At 39.6% G+C, this 19,005-nt stretch overlaps 1 protein-coding gene and 2 long non-coding RNA genes across 5 annotated transcripts in view; 1 reads left to right on the top strand and 2 right to left on the bottom strand.

The window, feature by feature from the left end:
* The window catches only part of LOC131191360 (uncharacterized), a 29,153-nt gene extending 27,684 nt beyond the window's left edge, over window positions 1-1,469 (bottom strand). For both annotated transcript variants that reach the window (XR_009153484.1, XR_009153485.1), the window contains exon 1: window positions 1,062-1,469. This is a non-coding gene — a long non-coding RNA (uncharacterized LOC131191360). The remainder of the gene's footprint in view (window positions 1-1,061) is intronic.
* The window catches only part of LOC131191359 (uncharacterized), a 43,813-nt gene continuing 25,785 nt past the window's right edge, over window positions 978-19,005 (top strand). Inside the window, exon 1 of the long non-coding RNA XR_009153483.1 lies at window positions 978-1,062. This is a non-coding gene — a long non-coding RNA (uncharacterized LOC131191359). The remainder of the gene's footprint in view (window positions 1,063-19,005) is intronic.
* Window positions 12,465-19,005, bottom strand: part of TMEM38B (transmembrane protein 38B) — a 40,465-nt gene continuing 33,924 nt past the window's right edge. For both annotated transcript variants that reach the window (XM_058169405.1, XM_058169404.1), the window contains exons 5-6: window positions 16,916-17,033; window positions 12,465-14,547 (exon numbers count right to left, since the gene is read on the bottom strand). In XM_058169405.1, the coding sequence (XP_058025388.1) occupies window positions 14,335-14,547; window positions 16,916-17,033 (331 nt within the window). In that variant the 3' untranslated portion in view covers window positions 12,465-14,334. The remainder of the gene's footprint in view (window positions 14,548-16,915; window positions 17,034-19,005) is intronic.

Here is a 19,005-nt window from a genome sequence, read left to right as displayed (position 1 = left end):
AACCGGTCTGAACCAGTAGAATCCCACCACTGCTTAACGAAAAACCAATCCCACCACTGCTTAACGAAAAACCAGTCGAGTTGCCTTTTGAATAAGCATCTTTGAGACAACCATGACCTGGATGACTGAGAACAAAAATGATTGTGCATGCCCAGGTGTGCAGAGATCCTCTAAAGCAGCCCCTCAATGCTGCTGTTTTAGGGGTACAAAGCTTCATTTGTGTGCACTGAAAAGCATCCTACCAAGATTTTGCACAGCCTTTGCTCCCACAGAAAGCCATGCACTTTTCCCTAACCTGCTACATTAAGTCTTAAGTAACACTATGGCTCCGAGGAGGATAAGGTGGGGTGCACCTGCTTCCTATTTGTGAAATACAGGATAAAGTGGCCGCATGCCTTGTCAAGAAATGGTCTGAGTAACCATTATTTATTTAGCTACAACTAGCTAAATTCATTCCCTACGCCAGGTTTATAAGGCACAAAGGGCTGGAATTTCCCAAGACACTAAGCCAAAACCAAGCAAACCTCTCCAGGCTTTGCTCTGCCTCCCAAGTACGAACCCGGTCAATCGGTGTAACGCAACCCTTGTCCTGCAGAGGGAGTTGCAGCGTCCTGACCAGAAGAACAAAGGGTCTCGGAGGCCGCAAGTTAGAGCCGCTAAGGTTCAAAGAGTAATTACTACTACTCCTTGCAAGTGGGTGAGCACCGAGAGGCGAAGTCCCCGAGCCCGAACGGAGACGTTAAGATCAAGCGGCCTGCAACTCCGCGGGATTGTATTTTACACGCTTGCTTGAGAGATACAGAAGGGGGAAGAAAGCATTTGCGCGTGCAAGTGCTGCTTGGGGGAGCCAGGCGCGCCTCACGCCAATTTTCAAGCGGTCTGCTGAACAGCTGCGGTCGGAAAGAGCCACCTGCCGGCAAGGTGGGGAGGCGGTCGGGTGGGGAAGGCGGGAAGACTGCCTCCCTCGCTGGAGGCGGGGAAAAGCTCGGCGCACCACGTGGCCTCCCTTGGAGGAGCCAAGCCGAGCGCGCCCCGAAAGATCAGGTTCTTAAAACACTTACGGTAAGTTTCCTGCTTGGAGCGCAAAAGCTCCTGCGCGCTTGGTGCCAGCCGAGAGAACGCCGGAGGCGAACGCGTGCCCCCGCTCGCATTGCACGGCGTCGGGAATCGCCGACGGTGCAAAAGAGCGCGCCTCGCTTGGCGGCTTGCTAATACTAGTGTTTTCCGAGGCACAACCTTGCTCGCCGGCGGCTGCAAGTTAAACCCCGGAACGCCGCATGCATCGCGGTGATGAAAGGACCAGTCTGTTTTGGCAGGTCGCCAGCCTTTCGATGGCAAAGTTTCCGGGCGTTTTGTTCCTGGTGATGATAATCTACTTCGCTGCTTGGTTTACGGCTCGATCCTACGGCGCCGCCGTCCTCTAGTCCTTTTAGCAATTTCCTTGTACTTGAAATGGGCCGAAATCACGCCTTTCCCCGCACGCGTGCAGTTTTCTGAGAAGAAAGTTCGGAGCGATCTCAATAAAGGAGAATATTTGAAGCTCGGGGTTGAAATGAGGGGGGGGGGTCTTTGGTGCTTTGTGAACTTGATTGTTTTCCTGCAGATGTTTCATTACCCCAACCAGGTAACATCGCTTGTACTAGTAATGGATGTTACTTGGTTGGAGTAATGAAACATGCAAGAAAACCACTTCACAGAGCACCAAGAAATCCTCATTTGGAACGATCCTTCATTGGGGAGCTAAAAAGTTTGGAGGGCTTTTAAAAGGCAGGTTAGTGTTTTTATCACCAAGGATATTCAGGATTATGGTAGTTAAAAGATTACAGTATATCTCAAGGTTGGAATGACAAATGGGTTTCAATGCCAATTCCAGGATATAACGTTTTAAATAGAAAAAAAAAAATCTCACTCAGATGCAGGACACAATAATATCTAATATATGATAATGGTTCCTGGTTCCTTTCTTGGCCACTTTCACAGAATTTGGGGTGCTTTGCTGTTGATCAAGGAAAACTAAAACCTTTTTATGAATTTGCACAACCTATTGAACTCAGTTAACTCTAGTAAATCCCCTTAAGTGAATTTTGAGTTAATTAAGGCTTAATATGCCTTTGGAGCAGAACCACAGCCTGTGGTTGGAAACATTTGGGATGTATTCTCTTTAGGATTATATAGTTTGTAGCCCATGTGTGGCAGCCCACTGGGGTGTGCTTTGGACACCTCTGCAGCAAAGAAAAATGGTGTTGAAAAGTTATTTTTGCAAACCGTGGTGCCTGTCTGATAATAAAATAGTTTGGTTTGGCGAGTTACAGCTTTGTGCTACCACGGACTGGCGTTAGATCACGGATTTGGGAGAGAATCAAGCAATTGTTCTCTGCCAGAATCAGAATTATCAAAGAACAGTGTTCCTTAAAGAAGCAAGCACAAAACCAATCCTTAAATCAAAATGCTTCTTTTATTTTTCTCCATGAAAAGCCAGAGCCGCAAGCATTTCAAAACATAGGAGGACTAAATAAAGATTTCTCTTCAAGCCTGTTTCCCACTTTTTTGTTGTGGTTACAAAGGTCTTTGCCATACAAAAGAAGGAAAAGAGCCTCTTTCTGAAAGAGAAAGTGGACTTCAGAGAATTGGAATTTCATCTCCGAAAGTGATGGATCAGAACTGTTCTCATCTGACTTGTCTGCCATGGGCTTTCTGATCCCAAGAGAAGAAACACTCTGATTTGAAAAGTATTGTTGCCAGATGTAAATGTAATTAATACTCAGATGCCCTTTTTCTTTCCCAGAAATCTTTAATCTCTTTAAATGTTTCTTGAGTTTTGAAGAGCCCTGTGGCAGAGAGTCGAATCCTGCAAATGTAATTCTCCAATGTTCTTGTTTTGTGCGGTATCGAAAGATAGCCTGAATTCAGCCTGCTGACATTAGAAACTAGTGTAATTCACCATGCAAAGTTATTTATTGTAAAAAGTACTGTATTGCATTTTACATCTCCCTCACATACAAAATAGTCTTTTACGTTTTGTGTGCACGCAAAAGAAATCTATGAGTAAGCTTATCAATATGCTTTCTGATTGTTTTGTAACTGACCCTGTCAATTAAGATACTCTGGGCAACGCTTTTCCCCCATAGAAGCCATTTTGTAAAAGTCCTGAAGAAATGAAACCATATTCCAAGTTTGTTCTTCAGTCCCAAACAGGGGGCTATCTCGGAGATAGAGAGATATCCTAATTCTTAAGATATTTTAGTAAATTTTACAAATTAACCTAAGCTGGTATTTACCATGTTGTTGATTGGTGTGTCTCTTACGTGTACTAAAAGTTTCAGCCATAAGGTTGGCTTAATTTCAGAAAACAAGATTCATTTTCAAGCGGAATGGCTTGTTGATGCTGTAGAAAGTTCTGGACATCTCTAGGACTAAGTAGACTTAAAATGTTGGAAAAGAAGTCTTATACAGCGTCCTAAATTTTCAGCCATCATTTTTCCAAAACTTTCAGGTTAGGCATAAAGGGAAGAAGTGGGAAGGATCCAATTTTTTAATCCCTAGTGGATGGAAAATAAAACTTTTTGGCAATACGATATTCAGAGAAACAGCACCATACTATGATTTTAAAAATAGGAAAGTTTCTTTTCTCAGTGAACATTGCTGATTAATTTGCTGCTATTTTAATGCCCTCAGGAGGCTGCCCAAGCCGCTGCTGACACAAAATCTCCCAATACAAACAGGGCTATGTGCAGGGGATGTGAGTCAAAAAAGTCAGGATAGTTTCTGCAACCATGGAAAGCCCTGACCCATTTTGAGTGTGTATTGTGTGTAGTGAATGTTTAAAAAGGAGCAGGTCTTTGATCTTCTCATGGGTACCATCTTGATTAAACACACACACCCTCAGCCCCACTTACATCCTTGGAATCTAGATACAGAAAGCTATAGAAAGGAGATTTTCTGAACATGTGTGCTTGGATTCTTTACAGCTGCGTTTTTCAATCTTTACAACTTTAAAATGTCTGGATTTCGACTTCCAGAATTCGCTAGTCAACTGCTGGCTGGAGAATTCCGGAAGTTTAAGTCCAGGCATCTTAAATTTGCCAAGGTTCAGAAACACTCCTTTGAACAAATAAAAAGACTGTCTATGAAGATTCTCAGTCATCCAGATCATAGTTGTATCAAAAGTGGTATTTATCTTTGAAAAGGCAACTGGACTGATTTTTTTTTGAGGAAGAAGACGACATTTCGCTTCCTATCATGGAAGCTTTGTCAGTTGTATTGGATGGTGAGGGAGATGGAAGGACAGTTATTGACAGTTGAGATTAGTGGGGGTGGGGGAATGATAGGTTCTGACAGGATGTGTGGGGAGGGAAAATTGTTTCCTTTTTGAGAGCCGTTGTGGTTACTTGGGGTTTTATCTGTGACCTCAGAGTCACCTGAATCAGAAGTATGGAATCTTCTTGGACTAGCTAAAATGATTGCACTGTAAATTGGGGATAGGTGATATCTTATCCCTCTGCCTTTGTTGACTATCAGCAGAAGACTATCAAAAACTCTTTATCAGCATGAGAGGCCAAATTATCTGCTGGAGTGGATTTGAATATTGTTCAGAGCAGGGGTCTCCAACCTTGGTCCCTTTAAGATTTGTGGACTTCAACTCCCAGAGTCCCTCAGCCAGCTTTGCTGGCTGAGGAACTCTGGGAGTTGAAGTCCACAAGTCTTAAAGGGACCAAGGTTGGAGATCTCTGGTTCAGAGATTCTAGCTACTGCAGATATGGCTGCCTAGTGTTGACATAGATCAGTAATTTGCAAACTATGGCCCATGCAGCCTAAATGAGACTTGTAAATGACTGGGTGGGCAACAGATTGACAGGTTCAAGGCCTTGTCCAAGCGCCTACGGCAAAGGGTGGGGCTAAGGAGTAAGGTGGAGCAGCAGCCTATCAGAGGTCTCACTGCTGGTGAGCCTGCACCCTCCATTGGCTGCTGCACGCCTTGGTCTGCAGACATGCCAGCAAAGCCTACAGATCACTTCTCTTATGGGAGACGTGCTAATGGAATGTAGCAAATGTATGAGAGGACCTACTTATTTGAAAACTGCTCAGATAAGTAGAAATAAACTTGATTTTTACCTTTTAGGTAAGAATGTTTCTCTATGAAAGAATCTCTTTCATAGGATGAAGGAATCCCATATAAGAGCAACATATAACACTGTTTTTAAAAAATGTTTTGTATACAATCTCTTGTATACAAAGAGAATATAATCCAATCAAATTTGATATGGTATGAGAATTGTAACTATTGTAATTGCTTTGACAACATGCTGGCATCTGTCCACATTGCCTCTGTGAGAATCCAGCTGTTTTGGGCTTTCCTGAACTCTTGCCTAGCCAGAAGCTTTTCCATTATGCTACTGAACTGTTTTATTCCCAGCTGGTCATAATAAGAGTAAAATAAAGTCACCTTCAAGTTCCTGGTGACTTAATGTGGACATATTCATGCAGTTTGCTGAGCATGATACAGAAACTGTTTGCCATTGCCACCTTCTGGATTATTTTTTTTAACTTTCCATTCTCATAGAGCCTGGGAATTTCCTGATTGTCATCCATCCCTGTACCAGTGTTTATATAATGTTTATAACTTTATCCATTTAGAAAATCTGAGCCAATGTCATGTATATAGTTGCAGTGTCTGGATACTGTTGTCCAAGACTAGCGGTGTCTTCCTATGTCTTTAAAATGATCTAGATAGCAGTAATTAGGAGGAAGAGGAATTACTCCTCGCCTCAGATTTTACATGAAAATAGCTTGAGAACCAGGTTAGTTGATTTGTTTGCTTGCTTTATCTGCTGCATGACAAAACCTCAGGGACGTAATAGTAATAATCATAATAGTAAGATAATCGGGCCAATGTTCATATTAAAGGATTATATTTTTCTTGCCAATGTTTTTTAAAACTTTTTTTTCTTCTGCAGTAAAAAACTTTTTCCAATTTTTGAGATAGTGTTAATTTTCCAAAATAGTTACCTGTGACTATATTACTTAGAAAAACTTTCCTTGAAATTCATTAAAATTATTTTATTTAACATAGCTTGCCAGCCTGTCTGCTATCTTTGTCTTGTTTTAATCTGAGCAAATAAAGTTCAGTCATACTTTATACATACTTAGTGCTATTTTTGTATATATAAAAAAAACCTAAACAAAAATGGTAAGGATTTTGTAACAATGCATTTAAATATATTATTTTTAAAGGAGTCATTGTGCTAAAATGCAGATTCTGTTACTTCCTGAAATATTACCCATTTAATTGCAAAACTAAATTCCTGTCTATATATTTAAAAACTATCTAGTGCAGTGATAGCTAACCTTTTCCAAACCGAGTGCCCAAAACACGCATGCCTGAACCCCCAAAATGCAATGCATGCGATGTATGCGTGCCCCCCCCCCATGCATACATTCCCACCCCTCCCCATGCATACATCCCCACCCAGTTGTGGGATTCAAGTAATTTAACAACCGGTTCTCTGCCCTAATGATTTCGTCCAACAACCAGTTTGCCAAACTGCTCAGAAGTGGTGCGAACTGGTTGAATCCCACCACTGTCCCCACCCCTCCCATGCATGTGCAGCAGAGACTCGAAGACCAGCTGGCCGGTGGGATGTGTGCGTACATGTGTGGCAGAGTTGAACAGGGGCGACGGCTTGCATACCATCAGGGCGCTCGTGCCACCTCTGGCACGCGTGCCATAGTTTCGCCATCACAGATCTAGTGGCTTAACATTTCACGCTTCAAAAAAGGAACTATATTATATCCAAAAAAGTGAGCGGGGGGGATGAATGAGGATGGGTTTGTATATGATTATATGCATTCTTAAATTGTAATATAATGTGAATGCCTTTGATCCTAATTTTTTTCTTTGCCACCGGTTCTATTTTAAAAGGATTCCCAGTGTACTGGAAGTAATCACACATTTAATGTAAAGTGTGACTGGACTCTCTAAACTGAAAGTTAAAAGAATGTTAAAAGAAAAACAGTAGCTTCTGCCTTTACAACTTTGGACAAAGATGGAATGAACACCACTTTAATCCCTAAAATCAGCATCCTAGATAAATTACAGGAGCAGTTTAATGCAAGGATTGCCAATGACTTCCCCCTCCCATCTTTTTTTTTTCTTTTAATCCTGCCTTATTCCAAAGCCTTCCCAGAGAGAGAATGTGTGAAGGAATGTGCCAGGAGCTATCCAGCAGGCAAGGCCAATCTTCCAGCTGGATCCTCAGCAGGTCCATATGGGCTTACAAACACATGCTGGAAAAACAAAAAAAGAAAGAGAGAGAGAGAAATGCTCCAAATAGTTTGCTTATGTGGCTAAACACTACAAGGCAGTCTCGTGAATGAAAATTTATATGAGTAGAATAGGCAATAAAGGCATTGTCAAGCTGCCCCTTCACCTTCTATAGCTTGCGGTTGGGGCAGGCATGCTGATAAGTGGCATTGCCAGCTTCTGGCAGCCTAGCTATATAGCCTCAAAATTGCAGAAGGGCGGCTGGAGTGTAGGGTAGACATTTCAGGTTTCTATCAATCCATGGCCTTGAAACATGAGATGCAGAAATCTTTCAAGAGGTTTTGGGGGGCCGGTCTTCCTATCTGTTTAGTGGCAAACAAATATTTGAATTACTGGCAGCTGAAGACCCACCATCCTTCCCCCCCCCTTTTTTTTGTTTTTTTGTTGGCCTATCAGATGCTGTTTCCAGGTCAGTAAAAATCTGAATGGTGAATAAAAAATCTGAAATAATTAAAGGCCTGGAGACAAGAACACATATGAAGAACAGTTGCAGGAATTGGGTATAGCTACTTTAGAGAAAAGAAGGATTAGGGGTGAGATGATAGCAGTATTCCAGTATTTGAGTGGTTGCCACAAAGGGGGGGGAGGGTGTCAATTTATTTTCCAAAGCACCACAAGGCAAGACAAGAAACTTTGGATGGAAACTAATCAAGGAGAGAAACAACCTGGAATTAAGGAGAAACTTCCTAATAGTGAGAATAATTAACCAGTGGAACAGCTTGCCTATAGAAGTTGTGGGTGCTTCATCATCACTGGAAGTTTTAAGAAAAGACTCTCTGAAAGGGTATAAAGTCGCCTGCTTGAGCAGGAGGCTGGATTAGAAGACCCCCAAGATCCCTTCCAGCTGTATTCAAATTCTTTGATTCTTTGGTGTGTATTCTTCTCATGTTCGCTGCCAATGCTACTTCACATACCCGTAGATGAAGGGGGTCAAACTTGATTTTATTGAGGGACACATCAGGGTAGTGTTTGACCTTGAGGGACGGGGTAGGCACGGCTGGCTCGACATCACTCGTTTGGGGGCGCCTGTGGTGACCCAAGCACTCTGCCAGCCAAAACGGGCTCCTGAGCTCCATTTTCGGCTCCGATAGCCTCCTGCAACCATCTGCCAGCAAAAACGGAGCTCGAGAAGGCTGCTCCATTTTTGCTGGCAGGGGCACTTTGCTGTTTCCAGGGCAGCTCTACAGGCCAGATCCAAGCACCCCGCGGGCCGGATCCAGCCACGGGGCCTTGAGTTTGATACCTGCCTTAAACCTAACCTAGCAAAAAAAGATCCAGCAATCCACCAGGGCCTCTGGTGGCTCAACAGGCTAATGCAGCCTGTTATTAACAGCAACTGCTTGCAATATTGCAGGTTCAAGTCCCACCAGGCCCAAGGTTGACTCAGCCTTCCATCCTTTATAAGGTAGGTAAAATGAGGACCCAGATTGTTGGGGAGCAATAAGTTGACTTTGTATATAGTATACAAAATGGATGAAGACTATTGCCTGACATAGTGTAAGCCGCCTGAGTCTTTGGAGAAGGGCGGGATATAAATGCAAATAAAATAAATAAATAAATAAATAAAAAATTATCCCACAAGGCAATAAACAAGGCAAGGTTTTAGCACACCAAATAACACTTTGTATCAGTTGATAATTTCCTCATGGTGACTCACTTTATGGCCACTGTAAAATTGACTTGGATCATGTGGTGCCCTGCTTAATAACCAGAATGATGATAGAAATTCTGGGCTCAATTGTGGGTTTTAAGTGAGAATTACCTGAATTTTAAAACAGTAGCACATCTTCATCCTAGTTTTGGAAGAATATTATTTATATTGGAATTGGAGTAAAAAAAAACATCAAATGTGTAAAAGCAGCAAAAAGGCCATACAGGGTTTGAACCACGGGAAGGGCATTAGGTTGGCATCCAGTAAAGTACAGCCTGCTTTTCACCCTGCATCCAAACAAGTGGGTATCACTCGTGCACTCCAAAATCCTTGAATACCTAAAGTTCAGCAACAATTGCTGGATTGACAGGTGTATCCCAGAAGTAACAACTCTGCTTCTACTTGGAAGAACATTGACACGGAAAGTGGGGAGGCCAATATTTATTGGATGATTGTAGGTGCAAAAAAAAGCTACAATCCCATATTTCGAGAATGGTTTGATGCACATATGCACTATGTGTCCTTTGGAACCAAACAGTAACTACTTTCAAAACCCTAGATATATATCTCCTAATCTAACACTTTCACCCTTATTCTACCTGTGTTTCTCAACCGCGACAGCTCTAAAATGTGTGGACTTCAACTCCCAGAATTTTAAATGTGTTAAGGCTACATATCTTAAAGAGTTGCCGAAGTTGAGAAATCCTGTCTTACTCTATACATTAGTGGTGGAACCCAACTGAGTAAGCAATGTGCTCCAGAGCAGGGGTCTCCAACCTTGGCAACTTTAAGACTTGTGGACTTCAACTCCCAGAATTCCTCAGCCAGCGACGCTGAGGAATTCTGGCTGAGGAATTCTGGGAGTTGAAGTCCACAAGTCTTAAAATTGCCAAGGTTGGAGACCCCTGCTCCAGAGAACCAAAGCTTAAGAAAGTCCATTACCGTACAATTGTCTCTATGCATGTACCTTTGAGTCAGACTCATGATGATATTATGGGACAGTTTCCTGGGCAACATTTCAGAACTGATTTGTCCTTGCCTGCTTCCTAGGTTGCCTTTAACCACACCAAAGTGGATCTCCCCATTTGATTACTTGGTTAAAAAGATGTTAAAGGATAAAAGAATATAATAGGAATTGGTTTTTTTTGTGTACTTGTGCAAAGAAAATTTCACACTGGGGGAATTCCTTCTGGGAAAAGGAATTATTATATTAGGCTCAGTTCTGCAAAAACTGCATAAATAGTCAGCTAAAAGAAACCTAGCAGCCACACTCTCTTCTCAGAAGCTGGCCTTTTACATCTCGTATGGCGAGAGGGAACAAACTGGTGAGCTTGCAGGTCTGTATAAAACTCTTTGACTGCTTGACATGAGCCTTGTAATATTTTAAAAACAAAGATGGTCTGAGAGATTTTGATGGAAATGGCACCTTTACAACAGTGGAATATTTTGTTGAAACACACAATAAGCAAGCATACTCCTTAAAAGTCTGCTGCCTCAGTCAGCCTCATAAAAGTACCTACAGTGGCATAAATAAGGAATAAGGCAGGCGGATTGAAACAGACATTTATTCTTTTTAAAGAAGTATGAAAGCAAAGCATCATCAAAAGCAGGAGTGTCCCAACTTTGGCAACTTTAAGCTTGTGAACTTCAACTTCCAGAATTCCCCATCCTGGCTGAGGAATTCTGGGAGTTGGGAGTCCATAAATCTTAAAGTTGCCAATGTGGATACCTCTGATCTCAAGTTTAAGACTCACAGCTGACCCCAAAAGAGCAAAGTCAAGTGCTTAAGTAGCTGTCTCATAAATGGAGATAAAAAATGGGTACTTTAATACTATACGGTAGTGCTAGGAATGAAGGAAAAGCAGTCTGACACAAGTGAAGTCCAGATTACAGCATCCCAGCTGTTCAGTTCAACAGGGTGGTGTGAGCATTACTCCTTAAAAGTAATCTTTTTCTTCCCTCAGGACATTCAGAACAATTCAAAGTTTCTGCCCTGGTATTCAAGCTCACTGAGATTGACTGTTCCAATCAAAGGCCCTCTTTTCCCACTCCCAGGACCATGATTTCTTATACTAGCAGGAGAGAAAAAAATGCAGTAGCCTAAAGGCAGAGAAGCATTGCACAGACATGAAAACTTCTAAAATAAAGAATAAGCATTCAAAACTGACTTTCCCCTTGCTTTTATTCAATATCTATTGACATGTATAACTGCCTCATGGCCTTTTATTTTTAAAAAAAATTAAGTAATCCAGGGATAAACAGATCTTTGGTCTTTAAAATCCCCTTTACTGTACATGGAATAGGCTTTCATTCAATTATTTAGCAAAACGACACCAATTATGATGGGCAAAGTAAAATGTGGCCTATCAAATGTTAATGCAAACAGTGCTAAATACCAATATAAAGTACTGTTTCATTTATACATGAGGTGATTTTGAAATGAAATGGAAAATTGGAAATCACATGGAAAAACAGGTCACCAAATTATATATCTATGCATTTCTTCCTTGCTTGCAGTAAATCCAGAATTCTTAATCTAGCATCTGTTGTTTAGAAGTCACAAAGAGAAAATTTAATAATATTTATTATTCAGCTTGTCCTTAATATCCGTCGGTTGAGCTTCACTCATGCATGAAATTATGAAAAAAGATTATTTAGTGAAGGGGTCAGTGTCAAAAACATAAAAATATAGGGCATAATATAGATCTTTTGCCTTCTTCAGATTCTAGGGATTAATCAAATGTTTACTGGTGGATATCAATGTTGCCTTCCCCATCAATAAACCAGAACTGGAGAAGGTATGGCAGAAATCTCTCTCCGTCACCATTCTTATTCCACATCTAAAAACAGATGCCTTGTGGTTAGATGGCAGTGGTTTGACCAATGTACCATTGGGTGCTGAATAAATGTTCAGAGCAATCAAACTGGTCAGAGTCAAAGAGAATTCAGTCCTATACTTCTCATAGTCTAGGCTAACTGAAATGTTGCACTATGCAAAAATGATAGCTAAAGTCTTCTTCAGCTTCTGGTGATTTCAGGGACATACTCATGTAGAGGCTGCCAGGGAGGTTCTCCTCCTTCTCCCCCCCCCCCCCCAGCAAGACAGAATGACTTACCAAGCTTTACTCTGATCAATAGCCCTACAAAGTAGGCCAGGCCAGGAAATCAAAAGCAAACCTACTGAAGTACTGTTGTCCAAATTGTAGCTCTTCCCCCTGTCTCTCAAGATTATTCTCACAGCCTATTATAAGCCCTGGTAGTCTCTCATCCATGTATAAAACAGATCCAAATTTGATTAGGTTTTTCAAGGTTTAATTGCCATTTCAATTAAAAATAAGCAAATGCAAATATTTTAAATGGGACGAAATGTGCTTCAGGTCCTGTAGAGAAAGAACATAGGCTTTTCTGGGTGAAGAAGCAGAATGTGTTAGCCACTAAACTTTTCATTGTCCATGTATTTGCTGATCATATGATTAGCACACTGAGAGCCAAACTGTTTCCATTGTTTAATAGCAGGTTTTTAAAATGCTGAATTCAAATGCAAGGCATACCATCTTTTAAGTATTTTGCAGTAATTTTTAAATATATTTTCACATTTATGTATGCTATAAAGCTTACACTTTAATTACTGTGAGACTGTTGACAAGAGTATCAAAAGCATTTCACAAAAAAATCTTGGACTAAAAAGCTTCAAGACATTTGTTCAGCCCAATCATACAAGAGACATCAGTGATTTTACCAGCATGCATTAAAAAAAACCCTCTCAAAACATCTGAAGCATATTGGCTGCTGGTGTCAACTCAAGTATTTTCCAAATATGTACAGTACGAATCAAGTTCAAAATAATGCTACAAGGACATTTTAATACACTTTTTGGACATTCTTGTTCTAATCTTCTGCAACAGAAGATCTAGAATGAAAACTGCCCTAAATGATATGACAAATAGTTGTTATTCTTTTTTTTTTTTTAAATCCCTGTTTTCTGCTTCATTTTTGACTGGATAAAAATTTTTAGTTTATAAAAGACAGATTACAAATGTTAGCCTCAAAATGTTTATGAAAAATATTAACCAAAGAAATGGAGGCAGCTTGATTGAGACTAGGATAGGCCACTGACTGTGCATTATAGGCTGTTAGGTGATTAGGGAAAAGGAGATTTCCCTGCAATTCTCACCAACCTTCATGGCAGGTGAGCTGTAATCCCTGTCTTGTCTTTTTTAATCTCTGATAAAATTCCAAATAATACTCGTTTTCAAAATTATGCATAAAGAGTGGCTCAAAATTACATTGCATATGAATTTTGGTCTCAAAAGATTTCATTGCCCTGCAAAAAATCTACAAATCGTTTCATGTCCAAAAATCTTAAAATTTAGTATGAAAAATTGGTGGAAATATATATAAATTAGCTTGTGATGCAAACTCTGAGCACTAAGAATTTGTGCTTTCAAATCAGGTCATTTAGTATATCTAAAATTAACAGGTGCCGATATCAGAAAAAGTATACATCCCACAAACCCTAAATAAAAATATTTGTAAATTGAAAGATTGAAAGAGCATATTTTTTGTCAAAGAAGAAAATACCAGTTCAGTCATAAGGAAGCAATAAGAAACATACAGACCAAACATACATATTGTGAAGCCTCTCCCATTGCTATTTAAAAGTGCCCAACTTTGGATGAACCATACTCTAAAATCTGGTTCTTACGTATTGCCATTATGAGAAAAAAAAAGAGAAAATACTTTGACAAGTTTTTATGTCAGGCATTATTTTCTTAAATAAAAAAAACAATAAAAATGAGTAAACTCACAGTATTTGATCACAGTATCTTTATCATTCTTTGATGTTCTATGATGCTTTGTGTTGTTTGTATTTTGATTTTAAATGTATTTAGCTTCCCAGTCACTATAGTGAAATGGTCGGCCATCTAAACTGAATAAATTTAATTAGAAAAAAAATTGACATGATGCATCTTATTCAACTATGAATTTTAGTTTTAAAAACATAGCCAACTTCGGAAGGTACACAGACCATAGGGTAGGAATAAGTCAAGCTTTCTCTAATCTGGTACCCTTAGAGCTGTGGTGGCTAGAAAGTATGGGAACTGTTATCCTAAAATGTCCAAATGACAACAGGATGGGAACTGTTGCAGTAAACAATAGGAGCAGTTCATGGGCAATATAAGAGCTTCACTGAACTGTTGTTTGCCCTGAAAATTTCTCTGAAGGATCAGTGCAGCTATCCTCTTGTCACAGAAGTTACCTCATGCGCAACTGTCATTTCACATCATTGGGAAAGAGAAATACATTTTTATGGGCACACACAAACAAGCCATTTTGGCTGTCCTCAGCACTTTTGAGGTTCTCATTCAGTTTTCTTTGCTTGTTTCTTTTGGACTGCCTCACTCTTCTCTCTACCAAGAAGACAGTCACAGGCTGCGGAGATGCCATTTAACGGTCCTTTGCTCTCATCCACAGTGTGTGAATCAGATGGCTTCTGGCCAAAAAGGAGGCGAGCCAGTGTTTCCTCTAGGGAAGCAAATGGAGAAGTTGTGCATCCTGTCACCATCATGTTTATCTGCAAGAAAACACACAGCAAGTGCATCAGCTCTTTACCTAAAACTGGATAAACTCAACCTAAATCAGGGATGAAATGCTACTGGTTCTGGCCGGTTCTCCTGAACTGGTAGTAAAAAATGTTACTGGTTTACCAGTAGTAAAAAAATGTAAAAAAAAAAAAAGTTCTGCCGATCAGCTGAGCAACGCGTGATCATCGGAACTTTTTATTTATTTTTTACTTTTTAAGCCTTTTTTTTACTACCGGTTCCAGAGAATGCTTTAAAGTAAAAAAAAAAAAAAAATCCGATGATCACGCGTTGCTCAGCTGATCTGCAAAACTTTTTTTTTTTTACATTTTTTTACTACTGGTAAACCAGTAGCATTTTTTAATACCAGTTCAGGCGAATTGGTAGTAAAAAATGTTTTAAAAAAGTAATAAAAAGGTTCCAACGATCACAGCTGTGTCACGTGATTATCCGAACATTTTTTTTACTTTTTTAAAGCATTTTTTTACTACCAATTTGCCCGAACTGGTAGTAAAAAAAAATGCTTTAGAAAGGTAAAAAAAATGTTCCCAAGATCACAGCTGTGCCGTGCGATCATCGGAACCTCTTTTTTTTTACTTTTTTAAAGCATTTTTTTACACTACCAGTTCAGGCGAATAGGTAGTAAAAAAATGCTTTAAAAAAGAAAAAAAAGGTTCCGACGATCATGCAGCACAGCTGTAATCGTTGGAACTTTTTTATTACTTTTTAAAAGCGTTTTTTACTACCTACTCGCCTGAACCGGTAGTAAAAAATGCTTTTAAAAAGTTTTTAAAAAGGTTCCCAAGATCGGATGCCACAGCTGTTACCACCACCACCACCACCACGCTGTTCTACTTACCTTCCAAAGCCGCCTTTTGGCATGTACTGTGCATGCGTGCACAGCATGCATTTGGTGCAAACTGCATGCACCGCCAGCGAACCAATAGCAAACTGGTTCAGATTTCACCACTGGCCTAAATAATAGTTTTCTGACAACTCAGTGCAAATCTTTGGACCAATTGAAGTGACCTGTGTATTTATTATAATACTTTTATCCCCACTTTTCTTGAAATTCAGCAGTTTGCTATTAATAAACAAGGTGGGAAAGTACACATGAGCACGGTTCTGGAATTCTTTCCCAACTTTTTAGCTTCACTAACCATAGGAGGAGACTATATTTTCTCCTGTGTAACAAAGTACTATGGGAGTTGCATGTCTTTGCTCTCCCCTTGTGTTGTATACAAGTTTGTATTTGGGTGTATGTGCACCCTGGAAAGCAGATTGAATACATTTCACTCTGGATCACTTGTTTAGGAAACAGACAAAAGAAAGGTCTAGATTAAAGCAGTCAGCAACTTTTTGAGCCACTGCCCACTTACCTCTCCCATAATGATTCATTGGGCAAATTAATTCTGAAATAATTTTCCCTGAATTCTCAAGTCATCTTTTCAAAAGTAATCTTTCTTCCTCCATACTAAATTGGGGCCCATTCTGTTTGGTTTTCTAAAATTTATCCTGCTGATAGACAGTGTTCTGAATCCCTTGATATAATTTCTTTTCAACGTTCTGTTGAGCTGGTGGAATGAATGAAGAGGCAGACATGCTAATGATACATTCTGATCTTGAAGGTTTTTCTTCCCAGGGAGGAATTTTAAATATTTCCCTATTAGTTCTGCCTTTCCAAGGAAAAGAAGATAAATAACTGTAGGGGGAAAAACTGATTCTGGCAAAAGGAAATATGGGTTAAATGGATTCTGTCCAAGTTTGGCTGGTGGTCAAGTGGTCAATCATTATAATATGGGCCAATACAAAAGTAAAGTATATTTACAGATGGACACTGTTCATACATATTGAAAAGCTAGCCAAATCCATAGCAGATATTGTCATTGGGATCCCAGTTGTGCTCATAAATACTAAGCCAAGATATGAGCAATCACATGAATTGTCATTAGGAGAAAATATAGTTGGTTTGGCAGTGAACAGAAATACTCTGCAATAATCATACAATACATCTGTGAACCACTCCTTAGAATGCTAAATTGTCTCAGTTATGGAAGTGATGATTTTCTCACATGTTCCTGACTGGTTTCCCTTTTATTCTTTAAATCCTGATAGAAGACAGATGTGGAAAATATATGTGAACCAGAATGATGACAGCTATAGTACAACACATCTGGAGGGTACCAGACTGAAAAAGGCCGACATATATAATTAAATCTGGAAAGGATCATATTAGTATTATTATTTAATGTTCAAACTATCGTATCTGCCATATGAATGTGCCTAATAGATGTTATTATTTAACATGATAAAAACATGTTGAACACACATCTGTAGAAACCATAACCCAGAAAAGCTTACCTTTGTGACCACCAAAAACATGGTGTAAAGTAACATGAGATTGTGCTTTGTTATTGGAAGATAAAAGTTGCACTGCATTGTGAAGAGCACTGCTCCTATCAAACTTACTTTCACGGGACTGGAAAAAAAAAGGAACATACAAAAGGCAAGGTGTATTTTTCAATTCTCTATTCTCAAAATACATATTCACTCATCATTACTGTTAACACTAAGGCTCATTAACAGGGCTTCTTTCAGACATTTAATCGGTTAACTTGTTTATAGGGACCAATGCTCATTAGTTGGTTGGCAATTCAAAATATGTTTGTTGAATTTTTAATGCAGCAAGGAGTTAAGCCCAACTGATCTCAATAACACTTAATGCCCAAGAAGATACGTTATTACCATCTAAGACTCTTGGTTCTCTTATGCTATACTATTAAGAAATAAAAGAAGAAGAAAGGAAATTCAGCATGGATCTCTCTTCTAATAATACACTGGAGTTGTTTTAATTTCTCTTCAGGTTTTTTTTAAACCTTCTATTAAAATGTAGAGTATTAGATAATATGCATACTACTTGTGAGACTCCTATACTACACCAGGCAATAGAATACTCTTAAAGATAGAATTAAATTTAATAATTAAAAACATAGATTAAAAATAGAAACAGTAAAAAAAAATCCTAAAGGAATGATAAAGTAACTTAGTTATGGAATCTTCTCTTGCAGATTAAGATAAGGAGGTAAATGAATCACTTGGAAGCAGATGTGCTAAAAGGCCTGCTTCTTGTGGCACTAATCAGGTTTTCCAGATACGTAGGAACTAGAAAGAGATATCTTAAAACAGGAGTCTCCAACTCCCGGTGGATTGGCATCGGTTCACAGCACGCCAGCAACTAAGCCGCGCAAACAAGTGAAGTCCCATCCACAGGACACAAAACCACGCCCCCTCTGGTCCACGGAAAAACCTTTCTCCACGGAACCAGTTCTTGGTGCCCAAAAGATTGGGGGCCACTGTCTTAAAATATACAGGAGGACTCACTTGCTGAGATATCCTAGACTTTTTTTTTACATCAGAAGTGTGCAATCTGTCTCAGTGATTATATATGGTGTTGAGTTTGGTTTCTATTTACTTCATCATGCCATGCTTTGGAGTAGGAATAGGGAACTAACATCCAGCAGTCCCAATCTATGTTGAACCATGCTAAGTTCTGTGGCTCTGCCACATCTTAAACAACAAGGTTCACATCCATGGTTTAGAATTGCATTTAAGTCAGCACTAAACTGCTGTGTTCTGTATCTGCATAAGATAAAATCCTTTTTAAAATCCTATTAAATTTGTTGTGTTTATTAGTATTACAGTATATATACATACATACACACATACATATGTATGTATGTATATGTGTATGTATATGTATATGGCAAAAGAAGAAAGGGACGACACAGAACAAGGTGGCTGGATGGAGTCACTGAAGCAGTAGGCATGAGTTTAAATGGACTCCAGAAGATGGTAGAGGACAGGAAGGCCTGAAGGAACGTTGTCCATGGGGTCGCGATGGGTCAGACACAACTTCGCAACTAACAACAACATAAAGCTGCCCAACTCACATAACTGCAACTCTAAGCCATCTACATCAAATAGCACAGACAGGCATACCAAAAATATTGCAAGTAAAAAAAAACACAACAAAAAAGAAAATCCATAAAACAATGTCTTGATTCCATAACACTGCAGCAAAATGAGCTCTTTATAAATATTTATTTTTTTTTATCAGCTTTACATTGCTGCTAGTAAATATTTAAAGCTGTTTTTTTCTTGGCCAGCATATATTTTTAAAACAGAAAAAAACCCCACATCTGTGGTGAATTAAACTGACAGAAATTATAATTTTCATCATAGCTGAAGGATTTAGCTCATACGCCCAAACATACTGTCTTCTTCCTCTACCTGAGCAAAGCTTATTTCTGGCAACAAATCTGCTTGAATTTCTCCATTTCTCTCTTGTCATTCTTTATTACCAAGGATAGTGCCATGGAAGCAGGGTGCCTAAGTGCTTCGATGCCCCTGCTGCTTTTATCACACTGGAAGTCACAGCCCTGTTTTCAAAA

The sequence above is a fragment of the Ahaetulla prasina genome, chromosome 2, assembly GCF_028640845.1.
Source record: "Ahaetulla prasina isolate Xishuangbanna chromosome 2, ASM2864084v1, whole genome shotgun sequence".
In the NCBI taxonomy this organism is placed as follows: domain Eukaryota; kingdom Metazoa; phylum Chordata; class Lepidosauria; order Squamata; family Colubridae; genus Ahaetulla; species Ahaetulla prasina.
Note: the sequence above shows the minus strand (reverse complement) of the source record. Positions and strands in the feature narration are given on the sequence as shown.